This window comes from Prosopis cineraria, unplaced genomic scaffold (assembly GCF_029017545.1).
Source record: "Prosopis cineraria cultivar Desert tree isolate PC_DT_omini unplaced genomic scaffold, ASM2901754v1 PC15, whole genome shotgun sequence".
Lineage (NCBI taxonomy): Eukaryota > Viridiplantae > Streptophyta > Magnoliopsida > Fabales > Fabaceae > Prosopis > Prosopis cineraria.
Genome location: NW_026555346.1, coordinates 4,594,929 through 4,620,639, shown reverse-complemented (window position 1 = coordinate 4,620,639; position 25,711 = coordinate 4,594,929). Strand labels below are relative to the sequence as shown.

The window sequence follows — 25,711 nt, the reverse complement described above, 5'->3', positions numbered from 1 at the left end:
ATGTCTATTATAAGTTATTCTTTTAAAAAAGATTTTTCTATAAAATTGACACTTATTTATAAAAACTGTGGCATATATAGGTATTTTACTAATTGACATTAACAATAGTCCTAACATATAATAATAAGGTCAATAATATTTTTTATTTTAAACTTATATATTTTTAATTTTAAGTAAAAAATATAATTTATTATTGAGATTTTAATAATTCAGTTTCTAATTATAATCAATAATCTTATATCCTTAATTACCATTTCCCCTAGATTTTACGTAAATTCACGCACACGAGCCTTTCGGAAAGAAGAGCGTGAGGTCCAACAACAAACGAGACACGACGCAGAATACCACAAAACCTAGGGGCAACCAAGGTAAAACCGCCTTTCTCAATTTTCTTAGGCAGTAGAAAAGACTCTGCGCAGTTCTCACTATATAAACACTCTTTCTACCTCGTAGAGGGCCATCAATTGGGTTGGAAAAAAAGTTTGTTCAGAGAGGTCCACGGGTAGCGCTTCTCAACCTCACCCCGCTCTCCTTTCTCTTACAGTTCCTTGGGGTTTCGCTTCGAATTTCTTCTTGCCGTGAGTTCTGTTCTCTTCGGACTTCGGATGTGTATGCACCCAATCCCGTTTTCTCTCATCTCCCAGGTAATCGGTTCTCCGCTTCATATGGATAAGTATGTAGCAATATTTGTATATGTGAGGTGAACAATATGATCTGTTTCTAATTTGCCTACCGAATTTAACTTTTTGATCACGGCGTCATCTTTTTCAATCTATGTGCTCTTGTTATCGGTTTGCTTTATTTATGGATTGCCTTTGTTTTGGTTCTTATGGTTCTTATTGTTGTTTCCGCTCGAAGTTGAGGTGAGATGACGACCCTAAGATCGAGCTGGCCGTCGAGGCTGCGGCAACTTTTGTCCAGCGACGGTGCCATTGGCCCCTCCGTCAAACTGGACTCTGAGTCGGTGAGTTTTATAAATCATTATTTTTATTTTTAAAACCCTTATTGTTGCATCATTTATACCTGTACTGCCCAGTTCATTTTATTCGCGATTAGTGTTTTAATGGATTTATCCCTGACTAACGAGTTAACCGGTTAAGGTTTTCCTTACTACCTTAGTCACATGTACTGATAGAAAATGATCGGATGCACCAGCTTGTATACCATCAAAGTTTTTACTGCTTGTCATTACTTGTTTTTATAATTGCATTTGTTTTACTATCTATTTTTTTTCCAAGCTCACCTGGCAATGGTACCTGTCACTCCAAAATGTAGATTTGACATTGCTAAGCTAAAGTAGAGAAATTAATTGTATAGCTTTGTATACATGTCACGTGAGATTTGGCAGGGCCTAACACATCGTCCTTTATCTGGGATTGGGACCAGCTATAAAACATAGGGGGAGTTTATTATTTGTTTTGGTTAGCTTTGTATTACAAGCATGGCATATTATTTGTTTTAGATGTGCACTTAGAATATAAAATATCCTGCAGAGCTATCAGCGAAATGAGCTACTTATCTGTTCTATAGGCTCGTACCTCTGTGTCCTTGAGTTTCAAGGAGACAAGAACCACAGCTTGGTTGATGACTTATGACCAGGTGATTAGAGCGTGATTATTGGTCTGGGCTGCCCAGTGTTTGGGTTCAGCCGGGCCGCAGAGGATCGTTCCCAGGCAGTTCAACTGTGTGGGATGGTCACTTGGTTGTCTGACAAGTTCCAATTTTATCGGATGTCCCACCGTTACATATCCATGAAAACTGGTACTGCATAAGATCCAGTGCAGCATCTTGTGTATTTTAGGCGTGCACTTGTAATATGAAATATCCTGCAGAATTATCAGCGAAATGAGCTACTTCAATTTTTCTTGAGAATCGTTGCATATCCATGAAAACTAGTACTGCATAAGATCCAGTGCAGTTACATGGTTGATGTGAGGCTGATGTGCCAGAAAGGCTCTTGCCTTTGGCCTTCTAGTGACTTTTTTGGGAGGAGGCAAGGTCACCAAGGTGGTTGCCTGTTAGATGAGTGAAATATTTTTCATTTTTTCCCCCTATCAACACGCCTACGCACTCTTTACATGAAGTTACTTTTTAGCTGTGGTCAGTTTCTGGATATTTTGCGCTGGTCTGCTCCTATTTGCTTGCTGTTTTGTTTATTATTAGTCAATAGTTGCTTCATCTTTGTTCAGCCAAACTGGGTTAGACGCATTATCTTGAAAGTCCATTGTTCTACTCAATATAAAATAAAACGATAAAGGTAGAGAGGAGTAATGAAGGAATAAATTTTACGAGATATGAATGCATAAGAAAACACAATTGCAAGTCATATAGTGATGAAAACCTTACTTCCTGGCATTCTCTAGTTTTTAGCTCATTGTTATAATTTCATTGAGTTACTCAAAAGACTTTATGCAACATATGGTAAATCCTTGGTTCTGATAGTATGCTTTCATACACATATACTCCTTCCGGTTCTTTTTGTCACATTAAGAAGGTTCTCTTGTTCCTTTATGTAAGTCACTTTCTCTTGTTTTTGGTAACCTTTGATATACAATTCTAAAAGTACCCTACAGCAAATTCTAAAACAAAGTGTAATATTTCAATTCCCAAGAAAACTCTTCCTACATATCAAATCACTCTTTTTTAAATCTAGGGATTAAATTGGAAAGTGAATTTTTTTTAAAGACAATTCTTATTATTTTAAGTAACTCACCTTGGTTTTGGTGAGTTCGTTAGAAGTGATTTACAAAAAGGACCAGAGGGAGTATGTACTCTTGAATGCTATAATACAAAATTTAGCAGCTTTTGGCTTTAAATTTTGCTATCATTTCTTTTGTTTTGTTGAATTTTTTGGTTCCAAGGTCATTAGGCTGTTTTCTTAATTTCTGGGTCCTCAAGTTGCATATTTTTTTTTTGTATAATTAATTTCTTCTAATTCTCATGCCCCTTTTTCCCTTTTTTTTTTGTGTCAAAATTGATCTGTTAGCGATCATAATTTCAAATATGTTGTGAGGATTGCTTGAATTATGCCCTTCCTGAATTATTAGGTCCACTAGCATGTTCATGTTTGTGGTTGGATGTTTATTTCTGTCTCTATGCACGTGCTTATTTTTGTGATTTGGGACTGGATGAAATGATATAAACTAGAAATTTTATCATTTTAACTTGTTTTGTGTGTTGTTATTATTCTGCTCTTCTGTCTTTACCAGTAAACGTAATTTGAATTTCGTGATTGATTGATTTCAGCCTCCTAAGATCAAAGCCTTCATTGAGAAGGTCATACAGTGTCCATTACAAGATATAGGAATACCTCTCTCTGGTTTTCGGTGGGAGTATAGTAAGGTAATACTATTCTAATTTTCTGAACCAAGTATTTTGTTTTTTCCATCACTTATATGGATGTATTTTATTTTTCAGGGCAATTTTCATCACTGGAGACCATTGTTTCTTCATTTTGATACATACTTCAAGGTGTACTTGTCATGCAGAAATGATTTGACATTGTCTGATAAAATTCTAGAAGATGAAAATCCATTACCAAAATATGCAATTCTGCAAATATTACGGGTGATGCAAATAATTTTAGAGAATTGTCCTAACAAGAGTTCATTCGATGGCTTAGAGGTGAGTTGTTCAGATAATTTTTTCTGTTCAGAGGTAGTTTTTGTTCAATTACTGTGTCTCCATCCCCTTATTTTAGCCAAGCAATATTTTATTTTAATGTTAATTTTTTATTTCTGATATTTGTCCTCTCTTTTCAGCATTTCAAGCTTTTATTAGCTTCTACAGATCCTGAGATTCTTATAGCTGCCTTGGAAACTCTTTCTGCGCTTGTAAAAATAAATCCGTCTAAGCTTCATGGAAGTGCAAAGATGATTGGATGTGGTTCAGTTAACAGCTATCTCCTATCCCTAGCACAGGGATGGGGAAGCAAGGAGGAGGGCTTGGGATTGTATTCTTGTATTATGGCAAATGAGAAAACCCAAGATGAAGCTTTGTGCTTATTTCCTTCTGATGTAGAGAATGGTTGTGACCAATCTAATTACCGCATTGGTTCTACTCTGTATTTTGAATTGCATGGACCTAGCGCCCAAAGTAAGGAACATAGCGGTAATAAGGATCCCCCAAATTTGAGAGTTATTCACATGCCAGATATGCATTTGCGGAAAGAAGACGATTTGTTCTTGTTGAAGCAGTGTATTGAGCAGTATAATGTTCCTTCAGATCTGCGATTTTCTTTGCTCACCAGAATCAGATATGCTCGTTCCTTCCGGTCACCAAGAATATGCAGGTTTTATAGCAGGATTTGCCTTCTTGCTTTTATTGTGCTGGTCCAGTCCAGTGATGCTCATGATGAACTCGTGTCCTTTTTTGCTAATGAACCAGAATATACAAATGAGTTAATTAGGGTTGTGAGATCTGAGAAAACTGTATCTGGATCTATCAGAACATTAGCGATGCTTGCATTAGGAGCTCAATTAGCAGCATATACATCATCGCATGAACGGGCACGGATATTGAGTGGATCTAGTATAAGTTTTGCTGGTGGGAACCGTATGATACTTCTGAATGTGCTTCAAAGGGCTATTTTGTCATTAAAAAGTTCTAATGATCCATCGTCCCTTGCCTTTGTGGAGGCACTTCTTCAGTTTTATCTGCTCCATGTGGTTTCTACCTCGACTTCTGGGAGTAATATCAGGGGTTCTGGCATGGTACCAACGTTCATGCCTTTGCTGGAGGATTCTGATCCAGCACACATTCATCTTGTCTGCTTTGCAGTGAAAACCCTCCAGAAGCTTATGGACTACAGCAGCTCAGCTGTATCCTTGTTTAAAGAGTTGGGGGGTGTTGAGCTTTTAGCTCAGAGGTTACAAATAGAGGTGCACAGAGTTATTGGTTTGGTTAGAGAAAATGATGACCTGATGCTCATTGGCGAAAGCTCAAGACATAACACTGATCAGTTGTCCTCCCAGAAGAGGCTCATAAAGGTCTCACTCAAGGCACTAGGTTCTGCAACATATGCCACTGCAAATTCTACCAGATCACAACATTCACATGACAGTTCTTTACCTGCAACACTTGTATTGATATTTGGAAATGTAGATAAGTTTGGAGGTGATATTTACTACTCAGCTGTTACTGTTATGAGTGAAATAATTCACAAAGATCCCACATGTTTTTCTGCTCTGCATGAGATGGGTCTTCCTGATGCTTTTTTATCTTCAGTTGTATCTCGAGTATTTCCTTCTTCAAGGGCTCTGTCATGTATTCCTAATGGTCTTGGTGCTATTTGTCTCAACGCCAATGGCTTAGAGGCTGTTAGAGAAACTTCAGCACTGCGGTTCCTGGTGGATATCTTCACAAGTAAAAAGTATGTCTTGGCAATGAATGAAGCTATTGTTCCTCTTGCAAATGCTGTGGAGGAACTTCTGCGTCATGTATCTTCATTGCGAGGCACTGGTGTTGATATTATTATTGAAATTATCCATCAGATTGCATCCTTTGGGGATGGTATTGGTACAGGATCTTCTGGAAAAGATAATGAGGATACTGTGATGGAAACAGATTCTGTAGACAAAGAAAATGAAGGACATCACTGCCTTGTTAGCACAGCAGATTCAGCTGCAGAAGGGATGAGTGATGATCAATTTTTACAGCTGTGCATCTTTCATTTGATGGTATTGGTTCACAGGACGATGGAAAATTCTGAAACATGTCGGTTGTTTGTGGAAAAATTGGGAATTGAAGCCTTGCTGAAGTTGTTATTACGACCAACTATTGCTCAATCCTCAGATGGCATGTCTATTGCTTTACATAGCACCATGGTCTTTAAGGGGTTTGCTCAGCATCACTCAGCTCCTCTAGCACGTGCCTTTTGCTCTTCTCTTAGAGATCACTTGAAGAAGGCAATAGCAGGGTTTGAAGCAACTTTAGGACATTTATTGCTGGATCCGAGGATGAGTACTGATAATGGCATCTTTTCTTCACTTTTCTTGGTTGAGTTCCTTCTTTTTCTTGCTGCCTCAAAAGACAACCGTTGGGTGACTGCATTGCTGACAGAGTTTGGAAATGGCAGTAAAGATGTTCTTGAAGACATTGGACATGTCCATCGTGAGGTTCTTTGGCAAATTGCTCTACTTGAAGATACGAAGCCTGATGTTGAAGACAATGGGGCTTGCTCATCTGCTGATTCACAACAAGCTGAAGTGGATGCTAATGAAACTGAAGAGCAAAGGTTCAACTCTTTCAGGCAGTTTCTTGATCCATTACTGAGAAGGAGGACATCTGGGTGGAGCATTGAATCTCAGTTTTTTGACCTTATAAACTTGTATCGAGATTTGGGCCGGGCTGCTGGTTCTCATAATATATCAAGCTCTGTTGGTCCTTCGAACATGAGATTAGCTTCTGGTGATCATTTACATCATTCTGGATCTTCTGATGCATCTGGGGCAAATAGTAAGAAAGAAAATGAGAAGCAGTGGCCGTATTATACCTCTTGTTGTGACATGGTCAGATCACTCTCATTTCATATCACCCATCTGTTTCAAGAGTTAGGAAAGGCAATGTTGCTACCTTCTCGTCGCCGTGAAGATATGGTGAGTGTAAGTCCTGCAGCAAAATCAGTGGCTTCAACTTTTGCATCCATTTCTCTAGATCACATGAATTTTGGCCGTGTGAATACTTCAGTAGCTGAGGCATCCATATCAACAAAATGTCGATACTATGGTAAAGTGATTGGTTTTATGGATAGCATTCTAATGGAGAAGCCAGATTCATGCAATCCTGTTTTATTGAATTGCTTGTATGGACATGGTGTTGTCCAATCTGTATTGACTACATTTGAAGCAACAAGTCAGTTGCTATTTGCAGTTAATCGGGCTCCTGCATCGCCAATGGATACTGATGATGGAAATTTGAAGCAGGATGACAAAGAAGATGCTGATCATTCCTGGATTTACGGTTCTTTAGCTAGTTATGGTAAATTTATGGACCATCTAGTGACCTCCTCTTTCATTTTATCATCATTTACAAAGCACTTGCTTGCACAGCCCCTTACCAATTGTGATATTCCTTTCCCACGGGATGCTGAGACTTTTGTAAAGGTCCTCCAATCCATGGTGTTGAAGGCTGTACTTCCAGTTTGGACTCATCCCCAGTTTGTTGATTGTAGCTATGAATTTATTTCTACTCTAATCTGTATTATTAAGCATGTTTATTATGGAGTTGAAGTGAAAAATGTCAACAGCAGCAACAGTGCTCGTATTACAGGACCTCCTCCAAATGAAACAGCTATTTCTACCATTGTAGAGATGGGGTTTCCCAGGTCTCGAGCAGAGGAAGCTTTAAGGCAAGTTGGGTCAAATAGTGTTGAGTTGGCAATGGAGTGGTTGTTCTCCCATCCAGAGGATACTCAAGAAGATGATGAACTTGCCCGTGCACTTGCCATGTCCCTTGGGAATTCTGAATCAGACACAAAAGATACTGCTGAAAATGATAATGCGCAGCAGATTGAGGAAGAGATTGTTCAACTTCCACCAGTTGACGAGTTATTATCTACTTGCACAAAGCTTCTGCAGAAGGAATCCCTTGCTTTCCCTGTCCGAGACTTGCTTGTGATGATATGCTCTCAAGATGATGGTCAATATAGGTCTAATATTGTCTCTTTTCTTGCTGAACGGATTAAAGAATGTGGCTTGGTTCCTAGTAATGGAAATAGTACCTTGCTTGCTGCTCTTTTCCATGTCTTTGCTTTAATTTTGAATGAGGATGCTGTGGCACGGGAAGCTGCATCTAAGATTGATTTGATAAAAATTGCCTCAGATCTACTCTACCAGTGGCATTCAAGTCTTGATTGTAGGGTGAAACACCAGGTGCCAAAATGGGTCATGGCAGCTTTTCTTGCATTAGACAGGCTTTTGCAAGTGGATCAAAAACTGAACTCTGAAATTGCAGAGCAGCTGAAGAAAGAAGCAGTGGATAGCCAGCCGGCATCAATCATCATTGATGAGGATAGGCAAAACAAATTGCAGTCTGCATTGGGACTATCTACGAAGTATGCAGATATAAATGAGCAGAAGAGGCTTGTTGAGATTGCCTGTAGTTGTATGAAGAACCAACTTCCATCGGACACAATGCATGCCGTTCTGTTACTATGTTCCAATCTTACAAGGAATCATTCTGTTGCCCTTAGCTTTCTTGATGCAGGAGGTTTAAGTTCACTACTTTCTTTGCCAACCAGTAGCTTATTTCCGGGGTTTGATAATGTTGCTGCTAGTATCATACGTCAGGTCCTTGAAGATCCACAAACTCTCCAACAAGCAATGGAATCTGAAATAAAACATTGTCTTGTAGTTGCTTCTAACCGGCATCCAATGGGAAGGATCAGTCCTCGCAATTTCCTGTCTAATTTAGCTTCTGTGATTTCTCGGGATCCAGTTATTTTCATGCAGGCTGCTCAATCTGTGTGCCAAGTTGAGATGGTAGGGGACAGGCCTTACATTGTCTTGCTGAAAGATCGGGATAAAGACAAACCTAAGGAGAAAGAGAAGGAGAAGGATAGATCATTAGAGAAAGACAAAACTCAGATTAACGATGGTAGGGTTGGTTTAGGAAATGCAAACTCAGCAGCTTCTGGGAATGGCCATGGCAGAAGCCATGATTCAAATTCAAAGAGTGGCAAGAGTCATAGAAAACCCACCCAGAGTTTTGTAAACGTGATAGAGGTTCTTCTCGAGTCCATATGCACTTTTATACCTCCTGTGAAGGATGACATGACCTTAAATACCGTGCCTAGCACCCCAACATCAAGTGACATGGACATTGATGTTTCTGCAGTTAAGGGAAAGGGAAAAGCAGTTGCCACCATGTCTGAGGAGTGTGAAACCAGCGTGCAGGAAACATCTGCATCACTTGCAAAAATTGTATTTATTTTGAAGCTTCTTACAGAGATATTATTGATGTACTCATCATCTGTACATGTTCTTCTTCGGCGAGATGCTGAAATGAGCAGCACTAAGTTCACTCATCAAAAGAGTAGTCCAGCTGGTTTAAGCATGGGTGGAATATTTTACCATATTCTTCATAATTTTCTTCCTTATTTTCGAAGTGCTAAAAAGGACAAGAAAAATGATGGTGATTGGAAGCAGAAACTTGCAACCAGAGCTAATCAGTTTTTGGTGGCTGCTTGTGTTCGATCTACAGAGGCAAGGAGGAGAATTTTCAGTGAGATTAGTCATATTATAAGCGACTTTGTTGATTCTTGTAATGGTGTTAAGCCACCAGGCAATAACATTCAGGTTTTTATTGATTTACTAAATGATGTTTTGGCTGCCCGTACGCCTGCTGGTTCATCAATCTCAGCAGAGGCCTCTACCACCTTTATGGAAACTGGTCTGGTTAAATCATTCACTCATACCCTCCAGGTGTTGGACCTTGACAACGCTGACTCATCTAAAGTTGCTACTGGAATTGTTAAAGCTCTTGAATTGGTTACTAAGGAGCATGTCCATTCAGCTGATGCTATTGCTGGAAAGGGTGATAATTCAACGAAGTCCTTGGATCTTAGTCAATCTGGAAGAATGGAGAATATTGATGATACATCCCAGTCCATGGAAACGACAACTCAATCCAATAATAATTCCCTTCAAGCAGAACAGGTTGCATCTTATAATGCGATTCACTCCTATGGTGAGTCTGAAGCTGTCACTGATGATATGGAACATGATCAAGATCTTGATGGCAGTTTTGCTCCTGCTAATGATGATGATTACATGCATGAAACTTCTGAGGATGCAAGGGGTCTTGAGCATGGTATTGAAAATGTGGAGATACGGTTTGAAATTCAACCTCAGGAACAGGAAAATCTTGATGATGAGGAGGAGGAGGAGGAGGAGGAGGAGGATGAAATGTCCGGAGATGATGGTGAAGATGTAGAGGAAGATGATGAGGATGATGAGGAACATAATGATTTAGAAGATGAAGTCCACCACTTGCCCCATCCTGACACAGATCAAGATGATCGTGAGATTGATGATGATGATTTTGATGATGAAGTGATGGAAGAAGATGATGAGGATGACGAGGATGATGAAGATGGAGTTATCCTGCGGCTTGAGGAGGGCATTAATGGAATAAATGCTTTTGACCCTATTGAGGTTTTTGGCAGAGAAAACAGTTTTCCAAATGAGGCTCTCCATGTGATGCCAGTTGAACTTTTTGGATCTAGACGTCCTGGGAGGACCACATCCATTTACAGTCTTCTGGGCAGAACTGGTGATACTGCTGATCCTTCACGCCATCCACTCTTAACTGGACCTTCTTCATTCCATCCATCTCCTGGGCAATCAGGTTTGTTTCTTTATATATTTCTTAATTTTTTTTGTTGATGTTGGTCTTAATTTTCCTTAGCAGAGATAAAGCTCTGCATAATTTAAAAAATAAATTATTAATTTATTAATTATATAATTAAATAATTCTGCATTTTGAATGCAAAGTTCAATTTAAATTAAAGAGGCAATTTCATAAGTAAATGTAATTTTACAACTTAAATTTTATTCCAGTAAAAGGAATTTATTAACAAAGAATTATAAAAAAATAAATTTTAAATTTTAATTATACTTATCTACATAAAATTTATTAGTTTTAGAAGAGGAAAACGTTTTTATTTAGAAGAATAAATTTAAAAATATTAAGAACATATGGAATATATTAAATCACAATAAATATACAAAATGATTTATAAATATTTAGAAATACATTATTATTTTAATATTGAGGGCATCCACCCCTCAAAGAGGAGGGCTTTTTTAATGATTTTTTTGAAAATCAAATGGGAAAGAATAAGTGATAAAATTTGAAGAAAGAGGGGGAACTAATGAGAGTGAAACCGTAGATAACTACCTTGTATTGTGGATAAGAAAATGGTTATAATTTTTTTAATTTTTAATTTATATATATATATATATTGATGATTTGGGTGTCTTTTTATATTTTTTGGTAGACACTTGGATTTTGTATTTTAATGGCTTCCTTTAAAAAAAAAAAATTCAGATAGTATATTGGAGAACAGCTCAACAGGTTTGGATAGTATCTTCCGATCACTGAGGAGTGGACGCCATGGGCACCGTTTGAATTTGTGGATTGATAACCAGCAGAGTGGTGGATCAAACAGTGGTGCTGTACCACCGGGTCTTGAGGAGCTGCTTGTTTCTCAGTTAAGGCGGCCTATCCCTGAAAAGTCATCTGATAAGGACGTAGCTGAAACAATTCCTGACAGTAAAGTTGAGGTCAACCAAACAGAAGATTCAGGAGGTGCTAGACCAGAAATTCCTGTTGAAAGTAATGCAAATCAAGGTGGTGGTGCAATGACTACAGCGGCAATTGATAATTCCAACAATGGTGATATGAGACCTGCAGCAACTGGATCTCTGCAGGCTGATGTATCTAGCACTCATTCACAAGCGATTGAGATGCAGTTAGAGCATAATGATGTAGCTGTGCGGGATGTTGAAGCTGTTAGCCAAGAGAGTAGTGGTAGTGGGGCAACTTTTGGTGAAAGCCTTCGGAGTTTAGATGTTGAGATAGGCAGTGCTGATGGCCACGATGATGGTGGAGAGAGGCAGGTTTCTGCAGAAAGGATTGCTGGTGATCCACAGGCTGTACGTACAAGGAGAGCAAATATGACTTTTGGTCATTCTTCCCATGCAAGTGGGAGAGATGCTTCCCTCCATAGTGTTACTGAAGTTTCTGAAAATTCCAGCCGAGATGCTGATCAAGAAGGTCCAGCTGCAGAGCAGCAGGTGAACAGTGATGCTGGTTCAGGGGCAATTGATCCTGCCTTTCTAGATGCTCTCCCTGAGGAGTTGCGTGCTGAAGTTCTCTCAGCTCAACAGGGACAAGTAGCTCAACCATCAAGTGCTGAACCTCAGAACACTGGAGATATTGATCCAGAATTCCTTGCAGCACTACCTCCAGATATTCGAGCAGAAGTATTAGCACAACAGCAAGCACAGAGGCTCCACCAATCCCACGAGTTGGAAGGTCAGCCTGTTGAAATGGATACAGTTTCAATAATTGCAACATTTCCTTCAGAGTTACGGGAAGAGGTAAGTTTGTCAGTGGAACTTTAGTAATTAGTTAAACAAGGATTGTACATATGTACTGTTAACATTAATGTTCTCTTCAGGTTCTTTTAACATCATCTGATGCTATCCTTGCCAACCTTACGCCTGCTCTTGTTGCTGAGGCAAATATGTTGCGGGAGAGATTTGCACACCGTTATAGTCGTACCCTCTTTGGCATGTACCCAAGAAGTCGTAGAGGTGAGACTTCTAGACGTGGTGAAGGTATTGGTTCAGGCTTAGATGGGGCTGCGGGAAGCATTTCTTCACGTAGATCTATTGGAGCTAAGGTGGTTGAAACTGATGGAGCACCTTTAGTTGACACAGAAGCTTTGCATGCCATGATACGTTTATTCCGTGTAGTTCAGGTATCAATTTATGATATTGAGCAGTGCTTTGAAATGTTTTTTCTGTATTGTTTATTTATTGCCCTTTTCTTTTTGCAGCCACTCTATAAAGGTCAATTGCAGAGGCTTCTCTTGAATCTTTGTGCCCATAGTGAAACTAGAACTACTTTGGTGAGAATTCTGATGGACTTACTTATGCTTGATGTTAAAAAGTCTGGAAGTTCTAGTGCAGTTGAGCCACCATATAGACTATATGGTTGTCAGAGCAACGTAATGTACTCACGCCCTCAATCTTTTGATGGTAAGACCTGCTGATCAATCTTATTAATGATTAATATATAGTTTGAGCTATTATGTGGGGTGAGACTCAGTGGTGTGATTTATATGCTTTTGATGATGAAGTTTTTAAAAAGTCTATTTGTATTCTTAGTTGCTAGGTGTTCGTGGTAATGCGTAGTGGTGCAAGCATTTGTAATGATTTAATCTTTGATATTTGGATTCTGACACATCAGACCTTGCCCTTGCAGTTCTCTTCCATTTTATTTTTGGTCAATTTCCTTAATAATTGCTCATAATTTTAAATTTTCCCAAAAGAGTGAAAAAATGAGAGTCTGTAGTTGAGAGCATTTTCGTTTTTCTTTTCCCCAAGCATGTTTATGCTGAAATGGTCTTTTATCATTATTTTTTATTTGCTGAATCTTCCCCCCTTATGTTCTTCTTAGGAAGAGGATTTCTCTAATACTTTGTATGTTTGATTACATAGGAGTTCCTCCCTTGCTTTCCCGTCGCATACTTGAAACTCTCACATATCTTTCTCGGAATCATCCATATGTGGCAAAAAATTTTCTTAACTTCAGTCACCCTCGTCATGCACCAAGAGAACCAGATAATGCCAACAAGGCACATGGCAAATCTGTGATTGTTGTTGGAGATGAAGTTAACAATGAAAATAATGAATGCATGTCCCTTGCAATGCTTTTGAGTCTATTAAGGCAGCCTCTCTATCTTAGGAGCATAGCCCATCTTGAGCAGGTGATGGTTTGATTTGAATATAGTATTTTGGGAGCTTATTTATCTGCAATGTAGACGTGATTATTGATCATGTCTTTTTTGTTATTTCAGCTGCTAAATCTTCTTGAGGTTATCATTGATAATGCTGGAAGCAAGTCTAGTTCATCTGACAGACTTCCAAGTTCTACTTCTGAGCCCTCATCTGGTCCACAAATTTCTGCTATGGAGGCAGATGCAAATGCTGACCCTGGTGTTTCATCTTCTGGGCTTGATAAATTAACTAATGCTGTTGATTCCTCCAAATCCAAAGCCTCTGGCCATCCCGAGGAATCTGAGACTCAGAGAGTACTGAGTAGCCTACCACAGGAAGAACTTCGGCTTTTGTGCTCATTACTTGCACAAGAAGGGTATGGTTTTGGGCTTATGGTTGTTGCTTGCACTAATTCTGTTGTCCAGGTTCTATTAACATGCTGACCTAGAATTGTTCAGTTTCTGTAACCAGGAGCTACTGACTAAAGTGGGAACTGTGGGATATGACACAATTTGTGGAAAATTAATTTATCTTCATAATTATTTTCAGATTGTTCTAAAAAAAATTCCACCCATTTATAATTGAGCAGTAGTAGATTGTTTCTAGTATAATAATGTTCATCCAACATTTATCGTTATGTTTGTGTAGTTACCCAGGTCTTGTTTCAGGCAGTTTCCCTTTTTTTTGGGTCAATAATAATGAACTTCATGAGACTCTCGGTTAGACCAGATTATCTAGTTTTTATAAAGTAAATTCTGTATATTTTAACAATTATGACCTTTATCTGATGGGTAATGTTTCTCTTTCAGTTTGTCGGATAATGCATATGCTCTTGTGGCAGAGGTAATGAAGAAATTAGTGGCCATTGCTCCAACTCATTGTCATCTGTTTGTGACTGAGCTGGCTGGAGCAGTTCAAAACTTGACTTCATCTGCAATGGATGAATTACGTGTTTTCAGTGAAGCAATCAGATCTCTTCTTAGCACAACATCTTCCGATGGAGCTGCAATTTTGAGAGTTCTGCAAGCTTTAAGCTCCCTTGTTGCTTCACTGACTGAAAAAGAGAATGATAGAATTACCCCTGCTCTTTCTGAGGTATGGGAGATCAATTCAGCTTTAGAGCCTTTGTGGCATGAACTGAGCTGTTGCATAAGCAAGATGGAGTCATGCTCTGAGTCTGCCTCCGATTTGTTCACCCCTTCTCGTACCAGTTTGTCTAAGCCATCCAGTGCATTGTCCCCACTTCCACCGGGCTCTCAAAATATTTTGCCATATATAGAATCTTTCTTTGTGGTTTGTGAGAAGCTTCATCCTGCTCAGCCAGGTGTTAGTCATGATTTGGGTATTCCTGTTGTGTCTGACGTTGAAGATGCCATCACATCTGCTACCCAACAGAAAACTTCTGCATTTTCTGTGAAAGTGGATGAGAAAAATGCTGTTTTTATCAGGTTCTCGGAGAAGCATAGGAAACTACTAAATGCTTTTATCAGGCAAAATCCTGGTTTGCTTGAGAAATCTTTCTCCCTCATGCTGAAGGTACCAAAATTTATTGATTTTGATAACAAGCGTGCCCACTTTCGGTCAAAGATAAAGCATCAGCATGACCATCATCACAGCCCATTAAGAATATCGGTTAGAAGGGCATATGTTTTAGAAGATTCTTATAATCAGCTTCGCCTAAGATCTACTCAAGATTTGAAGGGAAGGTTGACTGTTCACTTCCAAGGGGAGGAAGGTATTGATGCAGGTGGTCTTACAAGGGAATGGTATCAGTTATTGTCAAGAGTTATTTTTGACAAAGGAGCCCTTCTTTTTACAACAGTGGGTAATGAATCAACATTTCAGCCAAACCCTAACTCTGTTTACCAAACAGAACATCTTTCTTATTTCAAATTTGTTGGAAGAGTTGTAAGTTCCATTTGCAAATGCAACTGCTCATCATTTGCTTGCTGTTTGTCATATATGTTTCTTTCTTACTCTTCCTGCATTGTTCAGGTTGGGAAAGCATTGTTTGATGGGCAGCTCTTGGATGTCCATTTTACTCGCTCATTCTACAAGCATATTCTAGGGGTCAAAGTTACATATCATGATATTGAAGCGATTGATCCTGACTACTACAAAAATTTGAAATGGATGCTTGAGGCATGTGCATTTTTGTATCTTTTTTCTTTCTTTCAACACAATCCCCATTGCCATCTTCTTGTTGACTGTGGCAGTATTCTTATGTGTTTCTGGTTTGTTTGCAGAATGATATTAGTGATGTTCTGGATCTTACCTTTAGCATTGATGCAGATGAAGAAAAACTGATCTTATATGAGCGGACAGAAGTAATGCCTACTCTGATACTTCTTGAGATAATACACATTCTTTTGCTTAATGTTTTAATTGTCTAATTTTGACGACAATGCTTAGGTAACCGATCATGAGTTGATTCTTGGTGGACGGAATATCAAAGTTACTGAGGAGAATAAGCATCAATATGTTGATTTGGTTGTTGAGCACCGGTTGACCACTGCTATTCGACCTCAAATAAATGCCTTCTTGGAAGGATTCAATGAATTGATTCCCAGGGAGTTGATATCCATATTCCATGACAAAGAATTGGAATTATTGATCAGTGGACTTCCCGATATCGATTGTGAGTTATTGCATTGTAAAACATATGCTTTTTTGATGTCTTAATTGCCCTCCAGCCCTTCCATCTTTTTTAAGTCTTCAAAATGCGTGGAATGGTAATTTTAACGGACAGTTTTGAATCATTTCAGTGGATGATTTGAGAGCAAATACTGAATATTCTGGATACAGTGGTGCGTCACCAGTTATCCAATGGTTTTGGGAAGTTGTATATGGTTTCAGCAAAGAAGATAAGGCCCGACTATTGCAGTTTGTGACAGGCACATCCAAGGTGAGTCGCTTTTGTGCTGTGGGGATTAGGGCTATTATAAATATTTTGAAATTTGCACATGTAGATTTTTGAACGTTTCTAATCTTTTAAGTAGTTTTAAATTAAATTTCTCAAAGTTTCCTGTGTCATGTCTTTCGAGTAAGCATATTACTGTGCTGCTTTTGCGTTTGTATTTGAAGTTCTTTTCTTTTTCTTATTTTACTTTCTAATTGTAGGCCAATAGCAATGTGTTTGAGTTGTAAAAAATCATGCCCACTAGAGTATGAGACTGGCTCAACTATGGATGATCTGAGGCGCAACTGTAATTTATAGAGATAGGCTTAGAATGGCACTGATGAGTTTCTTCTTTGTTGTTTCTGCTGTAATCTCATCTTTACCTGTCTCCGTCTGCGGGAGATGATACTTTTTTATTGTTCTTAGGATCTGATTTTTTAGACCTGGAAACTTTGCTCATCTATTCTAGTCTTACTAGAACAGTAAGTCGTGCGCTCAGAGGAAAAAAAAAATGAAGTTTATGGAGAATCTGATTTTTGCCGCCAAATTTCAGGTGCCCCTGGAAGGTTTCAGTGCTCTTCAAGGAATCTCAGGTTCTCAGAAGTTTCAGATACACAAAGCGTACGGGAGCCCTGATCATTTGCCTTCTGCTCATACTTGGTAACTTCCTGCTTCCTGCCCACTTCATTTATCTTTTGTCGTGTTTGGCTTTTGACATCTTCAGAGTTCTGGTTATTGTTTCATTATTTGACGGATATCGAATATCGCAACTAGAAAGACTTGACCTACATTCTTTATTGCAGCTTCAACCAGCTAGATCTACCTGAATATCCAACCAGACAACAGTTGGAAGAGAGGTTGCTGCTTGCAATTCATGAAGCAAATGAGGGGTTTGGATTTGGTTGATAATCTTTATTTTATTTTATTTTTTTTGGGGTAGGGGGGATATACTCTCGTGTTACATACTAGGTCAGAAGCTATCCTGAAATAGAATGATGTGTGCAGGGGTTTGGCCATCTTTTCAGTTCATATCAAATTGTCAATATGTTGTACAGTCGTTTATTGCAATGGGAAAAAATGCCTTTGCAGTTTTTCAATCAGCCTCTTTGCACCTGTTAATACGTTTGCAACTGTGATTTTGTTCCCTACATGAGCTAGCGGCTTCCTTCAAATATTGCTTTGTTGTTAATAATGACATTAAATTATGCGCTTCCTTGATTGGCACTTATAAGTCAATAGTTTGTTCTAATGTCGTGAAATACATGTGAAACCAATTGGAGTTAGGCTACTGATAATCTGGAAAGATGAGAAGAAATTTATGCTAAAAAATGCAAAAAATAAAAAATAAAAAATCAAGACGGTATGCAAACGTGGATGGCTTGACCCAAAAAAAGGGGGGGGGTGGGGAGACAATGCGAATGGCATCACAAGAGACATGGTTGAAGGAGCAAGGCCATTATTCAGACTAAATGTCTCTTAATTCTGGAAATGATGTTTTTTATAAGGATGAAGTTGAATATCCTCTCATGATAATCAGGTTATTGGCTTCCGTGCAATCACTGAACAGATGGATTGACAGCATCAAAGTGGTGAAGTTTGCACCATCCAAGACATTCAAGAGTAGAGGTGATAACTTAGGGTTAACAAAAAATGCAATTACCGTCTTGCATGATTTGAACCCATAGTGAGCTAATTGATAGGTTGATGAGTTGACCTCCTTATTTTTTTTTATAAAAAAGATAAAAATTGTATGATTGTTCTTTCAATTCTCAAAGCCTCATCATTATTTAAATTATTAAAATAATTTAAATTATGTGCTTATTATTTATTACCGTTATTATCTATCATATTTAATTAGTTAAGATGGTTATAAATTTATAGCCAGTCAAATGCATTAATGCAACATACATCCAATCAAAAACTTTTTCATAATTTAATTTGAGAAATATTTTAAGTAGGCACAAAAAATACAATCATTTATTTTTTAAAAAAGGTTACGTGGGGTTCAAACTCTATTATTGTGTTGTCATTTGAAATAGTGCCATCTCAAGTGACACATGAATTATTTTTAGAGTCATTTGAATGATTTATATATCAACCTTTAAATCCTCTTTAACAGTTTTTGAATTATAAGTTATTAGATTGTTAAGTTGTGAATACATTCTAGCTTTATTTTTTCTTATATTATTTTTGTTATTACATTTTACTTTAATGAACTCAAAATTTTTCAGCTAAGAAAAAAAACAGTTAACCCCCTAATCTTTGCTCAAATCAATATCAAATTTAATTTAATTTTCTATATTTTTATATGTTAATTATATTTTTATATTTAATTGTGTAATATTAATAATTAATAATAGATAAAACTTTTAAGATGAATTTATAATTTTTAAAATAAAAATGTATATAAAAAATAATTTTTTATCAATAGGCACCAACCTGCCATGAGTTGGTGGGTTGATAAAAATATAACCTGAATAAAATATGAGTTATATCAACCTATCCTGTTAAATTTACAATTTACTGTAGGCCAACCCATGAGTCATGGGTTGGATTCATATTACCAGCTCGAGGGAAGCCCCTGATCCATTTGCCAACGTGTGATATCCTGCACAAGCAGCTTGGACCATCATGAAAAGCAGCGCCATCAATGCCCAGTCTTGATTGATTGATCTCTGGGGGTCTGGTGGGCACTGTTGACACACAGCAGAGATGATCTCCCTTGACCATTCACATTCACTGCCATAAAACTCGTAGTTTTATGTTTTATCAAGGCATCTAAAAGTGGTATTGAAAAAGAAGAGAGAATTTTCCGCCAATAACTTTAATTGAAAATTCTCAAATTTACACGTAAAAATAGAAAAAAAATTAGTTAATGCCAACAAATTAATTCTATTTATTAAATAATGATAATCATTGCCGTCTTTTCAACATTGGTACAGAAAATGTTGCTCATTTATTTATGATGTGGGCCACGTCATTTTATTATTTGTTTTGAGAGCATTTCAGGAAAAAATCATTTATTACTTATAAATAATTGCACATCCCTTGTATAAATAAAGGAGACACTGCAACCTTTAACATTTTCTCTTGTAGTTAGGAATGGAGGCAGTGACACTACGCTTTGAATTACTCTATTCAAAACTTAGCCTCTTTTTTCACCATTGACCAGATTTCTGACCCAGCAATAGAAAATTCTCAATTCATTTGTCTTTTTGGTACAAACAAAATAAATTTTTTTGGCCAAAAACAATATTACTACAGCCGACGCTTGAAAGGTTAATATCTCCAAATTAGATATACCATATAAGATATAGGGCATGAATTCATATGATATGAATGAGAATGCAAATACAGCCCATTGCCTTCAATTACAAAATACAAATAAGACCTAAGTTGGCTTTGCTATTGGAAAAGGCTGAGTGTTGCTTATAAACTAAGAGCAGTCGTACTGCTCATCTCCAAATGGCAGATAAACACAAGCATTCCTTTACAGCTATGAAACTTGTTAACTCTCCCACCAACCTCTTCCAGGTAGCGTTGATACAAATCACCATCTAGGATATTTCTTTCCTTTGGCATCATTTTCGATAATAATGCAAAGGCTATCTGGAAAATCTTCTGGCCACAGAACCACGTCATCTCCATGGAGAACCATCTTTGCAAGATGATCTGCCGCTCTATTTGTTTCACGCCATGTGTGAGAGACCTGATACTTGTCAAACATACTCAGAAGTTTCCATATGCATCTCAAACATCTGCCAGCTTTAACACCTGAAGGTTGCTCTTTATTGATGGTTTTCACAACACTCAGTGAATCAGATTCCACCCATATTATTTTAATCCCCTGGCCCCAAGCAAGAACAAGACCTCTCCATATAGCCCACAACTCAACAAGGAAAATATCTCCTTGTGGCACTTTAGAGACAAAAGCGCATAATGGTTCGCCCTTGTAATCACGTAGCAGTCCGCCAAAACTAGCATTTTCTTTATGTATAGAACCATCAGTATTCAATTTTATCCATCCAAACTCTGGCTTTATCCACCCACACCACCTAATGGTTCTGGAGACTGGACTCAGAAAATTTGCAATTTGGTTAAGGTTCTTTAGTAGGACCATTCCTTTGGTTCTCTTGTGAGAAGCCATGGACGGTAACATGTATGTGCTCGCGGTTACACATAACTCTAAGCTCAAACTATTTTCCTTAGCTTTGTGTTTCTTTCCCTGAAGATGTGCCACCAGGTAATTTTCACTGGAAGTACTGATCTGACACAAAGCACAGCTCCATTCTTTCTGGGCTTTTTTCTTGCAAGTTGATCTATTGTAATTTCTTTCTGTTGAGTCACAATCAAGATCACAACTCCCCTGATGCAGAGAATTATTAAGCAGCCAGTTTCATTAGTACACACTATGATAGGGATTCAATAAATGTTTTATCAAAAGAAAATTTTACTAGGAATTGGTAGTTGTTGCGAACAACAGCCTCCTCATGAGCAGTGGTCACCTTCTCAATGTTACACTTAACATATATGCAATATAATTGCAAACGGTTGCTCATCATTTATTGCACCAAATAATTTAAATTAGCAACATTTTGCATGTCACAATGCATATTCGGACTTGGAGACATTTTAAGAAATCAATATTTTAAAATCCTCAATCAAGTTTCCAAATGTTTCTATGAATGGGCTGTCAGTAACTTGACGTGCTTCAAAAAAAGAACAAATACCCAGATTAACATACCTGATTTATTACAGATATCTTCTCTTGCATTTGACTTTTAATAATTTGGCTGCTAGAAACATCAACAGTTTTGCTGTGCTTATCCAATTTGAAGCTTTTGCTCCTTTGACTGAAGATATTCCACGACCTCTTCCATATGTTGTCACCACAGTATTGCTTACGGAAATACTTATAAAGATATGTAGCACCCCTAAAATAAGGGAATACCAGCAAGATTGTTGCCATCCCTTTCATGTGAGGCCACCACGGGAGCCTGTAACAACAAACAGATTCAAGATGAGGTGAAACTGATAGCAGAGAACATGATATTCAAACACAAGAAAAGAGTTAAATTGAAGCAAAGCCGCAGAACATGATATATCAGTGTTAGTGATCAGACAGTGTGAAACTCCTTCGTCCCTTCTGAGCCAATACCATTCTGATTTATTTGTAACTTCATATTATTCTAGCTCATATTGATTCTCAAGTCTCGTAATTTACTTCTCCATATAATCTTTGAGTTTTATTATAGTTGAACAAGGAATTTGAATGAAACATGGCAGACAGTGATAACGAAACAAAACAACCCAACTTGTATGTCATCCTCAGCAAGGAAATGTCAGTAACATTTCAAAAGAACTTCCACTAAATGGGAATTAATAGCACCGTTTGATGGCAATAGTCCAAAAATAATTGCAATAATAAGATTTAGTTAAGCTGGGCCGCCCAAAACATGCCTAATAAGGTGGACATGAGATGTAGAAAGTGTTAGAAATCCCGCATTATCAGAGTGGCATCGCATCAGTGACCATAAAAACGGTCACAAACATAACACGCGCACATATATAAAGCAACCAAGATGGTGATTACATATGCAATTTTTCATTGTTTGGTTTACCATCAAAATGATCACAGCGCTATTAACAGTTTGATATCAATCCGATATGACCCACCATACCGCGCCAAAGTTAAAGAAGGGGGGGACTTCTTCTAAATGCATGAACTAATCCATGAATTACCAGTCAAGCAGCCCTGCAAGTTCCTTTTCCATGATCTTAAATAAAGAAAATATAACCCAAAAGGTAAGGCACCGACGATTGCTGGGGTGGGAACCACTCTCCATGGCCCGAATAGACACAAACCTATAGCAAACACACAACATTTGGAGATCAAATCGTCAATTCTCTGGCATTTTGAAAAAGGAATACTAAAAAAAAAAAAAAACTGAAGAAATAAAAGTACCCAGAAGGGATCTGGCAACTTACAGGGAACAAAGCAAACTCATTGGCGGCCTGCATGTCAGGAAAATAAAATAAAATAAAAATAAAAATGGGATATACAAGCAAATGTCAACAGCTAAATAGTATTTTGCAAAAAGAAGCAGACCGTCGGGATCATAATGCACTATATGGCAAAATTTCCAAATGACTGGAAGGCTCGTAAAGGAAGAGAAATTTCGCTTTACCAGCCAAGCAAGCCGAATGATTTTGTCAACAAGACCGTCAGAATAGCTTCGCGATCCATTCTTCAATCCTTTCCTTCTCCTTCCGTCCAAAGAAAGACCAGTTATATGAAGATACTCGCATCAGGCAGCAAGAAATAGAGAGACAGAAGACCAGGAGTCAACATACACGGTACGCATACTACACATCGTTTCCGAAATAACCCGGCACTGTTACAGAATAATTAATTTATAATTTACAGAAAAATTTAGTCATTTCATCCTTACAATTCAGTGTTTACTCTAACTTGTTATAATTTAATTTTTATAATTTTAATTTAATTATAAATTAATTTTTAAATTTTATCTCCGGCAATTTAATCCCTATAATTTTAATAATTTAAATATTAATTTATATATTTTTAAAAATAAAATTATAAAAATTAAAAATATTTTCATCTTTTTATATTTATATTCTCTATAAAAATTAAAAATATTTAGTAATTTAAGAATTATTCATAAACTTTAACATAATTTTAACATTTATGATTTTATTTTTTAAAATATATAAACTAATATTTTAAATAATTAAAAATATAAAGACTAAGTTATAAGAGTTAAAATTTAAAAATTAAGTTACAATTGAATTAAAATTTTAAGAGTTTAATTATAATTGAGTTAAAATTAAAAAACTAAATGATTAGTTTTTTCTAAGTTATATTAATAATAATATAAACACACTATAATATATAATATAGTATAATATGATTAGAGCTATCAATTAGGGCTGAGTTTGTCGGATTGACCCTTTTAAGTTCAAAAATAACTAGGACCGAATCTCTATTTTGAAAAAGAAAATGATAATTTGGGCTTAAAAGGGCCGACCCTTTTAAGCCTTTTATTTTTTAAAAAATTATAATATAAAAAATAAAATATTAAATATATAACAAAAAGAAATGAATATATTATACTCATTCATCCATCCTTTATTTATTTATTAAGATTTAGCTAATAATGTTAGTCAAGTCTTATTGGTATTAATTTTAACGTTGTTATCTGATATTAGACCTGAATGTTTAAGTTTTTTTATTTACTGTGGTGTAAATTTATTTAAATTTATTTTCTTAAACTTAACTTTATATACTTTTTTTGGATTATAAATATATTTTTTAAAATTTTAAATTAAAAAAGGTAAAAAGAAAGGGCCGAGACCCTGAGGGCTAAGACTGAATCTTGTAAAAAAAAAACCCTAAAACATGATCGGACTTATTAGGATTAACTCATTTAGGCCCTGAGTTGGCCTTGATTGATTGCTCTAGATGTGATGAGTGCAAACCATTTACATTTGTAATTTATATTTATAATAACCATTCTAAATAGTTAAAAATTAATTAATTTTTAACTTATAATCTTTTTTATGCTTCTATTAAGCCTCCTTGACTCCTTCTTTCAAGATTCTGATCGTTATCAATATTGCACTAATGTTAAATATTAAATTAATAAGCATAGCCAAAAAATTGAGTTTTGATGATCGAGCTGTGAATTAATGCTGCATTTTATTTTTCTGTGGGCTATCTAGATTAATCCAAATTAATGTTATTCTCAGTTTTAAACTTGATATCTATTTAAAATTAATTAGGTAGATTATATTTTTTAAATTGATAAAATTGACATGATAGTATTCACAAATTTAATAAATAATGTGATTTTTTTAATTAAAAAGCGTTAATGTAAAATCACTTTCTTTGTTTTTTTATTAAAAAAAAATGTAAACGTTAAATTGCTTTCATTCATAATATGACCATAGAACAAAAAGATAGTAGGGTAGATGCCAATGGGAGTTGATTTGAGTGGCAAGTAACTCAATTTTTCTTAAGTAAAGTCTTGAATTCAAGCCTTGCGTATGTAGAAGATTCCCACTAAGAAACTCACCTGCCAAAGCCAGGTGCGCGATACAGGTCGGATTTGGATGCAATCGGACCAAAGCTCTAATGAACCGGGTGGGTAACAAAAAAGAAAGAGGAAAATCATTGATTGATTATTTATTTTAAAAAGGAAAAATTATAACACAAGACTGGGAGAAAATAATATTTATTAAAAAGGATCTTAACAATAAATATTATTCAGAAGAACCTAATATCAAAATATGAAATTTAAAATATTATATTGTTCCTAATCATATGTTTTACATTTTCTTATAATTACATCTCACACGTTGTATTTTATAACACTAACAAAAATACATTATTTGCGAGAACATGATTTTTTATATAATAAGGACATAAAAAAATAAACCAAAACAAAACTAAATTAATATCTCAGAACCTGTAACAAGTTAATAATATCATATCTCTTAAAAATTCATTAGTTCAGAAATCGAAAAAATTAAATGATTTTTTAGAAATAAATATTTTTTAAATTAAACTTAATTTAATTTTTAAAAATATTTTTTAATTATATTGTTTAAATTAAGTTTAATACCATTTTTTGTTTTTGTGTACGAAGTAAAAAAACTGCACAACCTCATTTAAAAAAGAATAATTATGTGTATATACAAAAAATACTTTTATAACCTCGCAGTATTTCATGTTAACTACTTAACTGTAGAATCAGAAATAAGGGCCGTGCCTGAAAGCTTTGTTTAAATAAGGGTTCGGACTTTAAAAATAAATTTTTTTAAAGTAATCGGGCTTGAGAGCTTTACCCTGATAAGCCCTATAAAATAAAGCTCGGGCCCGGACTGCCCTTCAAGCCCTATTATATTATTTTTATTATTTTTTTAGCAAAACACATGTTTAAAATTAATGACCTACTCACCTGATCCTACATATATTATATTATTATTAATTTTAATTTATTCTAAAATTAATTTAATATAATTTAATAAATATCAATATATAGAATAAAATTTATGATTTTTTTTATTTTTCTATAATTATTATGTTTGTATATTTATTAAAAAAACTATTTTTTAAATGAAGATTTAAATTTTATTACTAGACTTCTAATGTATGTTATTAATTTCTAAAAAATTATGATGATTTTAATTTTTTTAATTTTAAAATATTTTAATTTATTTACAATGTTTAATTTTATTTTAATTTTTTTTATTTTTTAAAAAAGGGCTTACGGACCTGGCC

General features: G+C 36.1%; 2 protein-coding genes and 1 non-coding gene across 5 annotated transcripts; 2 read left to right on the top strand and 1 right to left on the bottom strand.

Moving 5' to 3' along the window:
* Positions 1-853: 853 nt before the first annotated feature.
* LOC129294402 (E3 ubiquitin-protein ligase UPL2-like) lies at positions 854-17,504 on the top strand. The gene is made up of 16 exons (XM_054932744.1): positions 854-964; positions 3,247-3,342; positions 3,418-3,624; positions 3,762-10,347; positions 11,050-12,104; positions 12,185-12,487; positions 12,566-12,767; positions 13,230-13,498; positions 13,589-13,884; positions 14,318-15,416; positions 15,504-15,650; positions 15,755-15,835; positions 15,921-16,146; positions 16,274-16,413; positions 16,961-17,067; positions 17,211-17,504. The coding sequence occupies exons 1-16, from the start codon at positions 869-871 to the stop codon at positions 17,311-17,313; spliced, it is 11,013 nt and encodes a 3,670-aa protein (XP_054788719.1). The 5' UTR covers positions 854-868; the 3' UTR covers positions 17,314-17,504.
* On the top strand, positions 1,507-1,717 carry LOC129294822 (small nucleolar RNA U3). Its single transcript, XR_008589455.1, has one exon. It is a non-coding gene; the product is annotated as a small nucleolar RNA U3 (small nucleolar RNA).
* Positions 17,505-19,660: 2,156 nt separating the features above from the next.
* Positions 19,661-22,765, bottom strand: LOC129294566 (uncharacterized). Of its 3 annotated transcripts, none has more exons than XM_054932984.1 (5): positions 22,596-22,765; positions 22,396-22,422; positions 22,150-22,272; positions 21,152-21,404; positions 19,661-20,773 (listed from the first exon to the last, which is right to left on the bottom strand). In XM_054932984.1, the coding sequence occupies exons 1-5, from the start codon at positions 22,652-22,654 to the stop codon at positions 19,958-19,960; spliced, it is 1,278 nt and encodes a 425-aa protein (XP_054788959.1). In that variant the 5' UTR covers positions 22,655-22,765; the 3' UTR covers positions 19,661-19,957. The 3 variants fall into 3 exon arrangements, with proteins under 3 accessions (XP_054788959.1, XP_054788960.1, XP_054788961.1); XM_054932985.1 differs by having other exon boundaries at positions 22,517-22,645; XM_054932986.1 differs by lacking the exons at positions 22,396-22,422; positions 22,596-22,765 and having other exon boundaries at positions 22,089-22,215.
* Between the last annotated feature and the right edge of the window lie 2,946 nt (positions 22,766-25,711).

Bases quoted from the DNA above. Each gene is read 5' to 3' on its own strand.
- LOC129294402 (XM_054932744.1), top strand. From the start codon at position 869: ATGACGACCCTAAGATCGAGCTGGCCGTCGAGGCTGCGGCAACTTTTG. The intron at 965-3,246 runs GTGAGTTTTATA...GATTGATTTCAG, and splicing joins TCAAACTGGACTCTGAGTCG to CCTCCTAAGATCAAAGCCTT. The intron at 3,625-3,761 runs GTGAGTTGTTCA...CTCTCTTTTCAG, and splicing joins GTTCATTCGATGGCTTAGAG to CATTTCAAGCTTTTATTAGC.
- LOC129294566 (XM_054932984.1), bottom strand. From the start codon at position 22,654: ATGGATCGCGAAGCTATTCTGACGGTCTTGTTGACAAAATCATTCGGC. The intron at 22,273-22,395 runs GTAAGTTGCCAG...TGTTTGCTATAG, and splicing joins ATGAGTTTGCTTTGTTCCCT to GTTTGTGTCTATTCGGGCCA. The intron at 20,774-21,151 runs GTATGTTAATCT...TCTCTGCATCAG, and splicing joins AGATATCTGTAATAAATCAG to GGGAGTTGTGATCTTGATTG.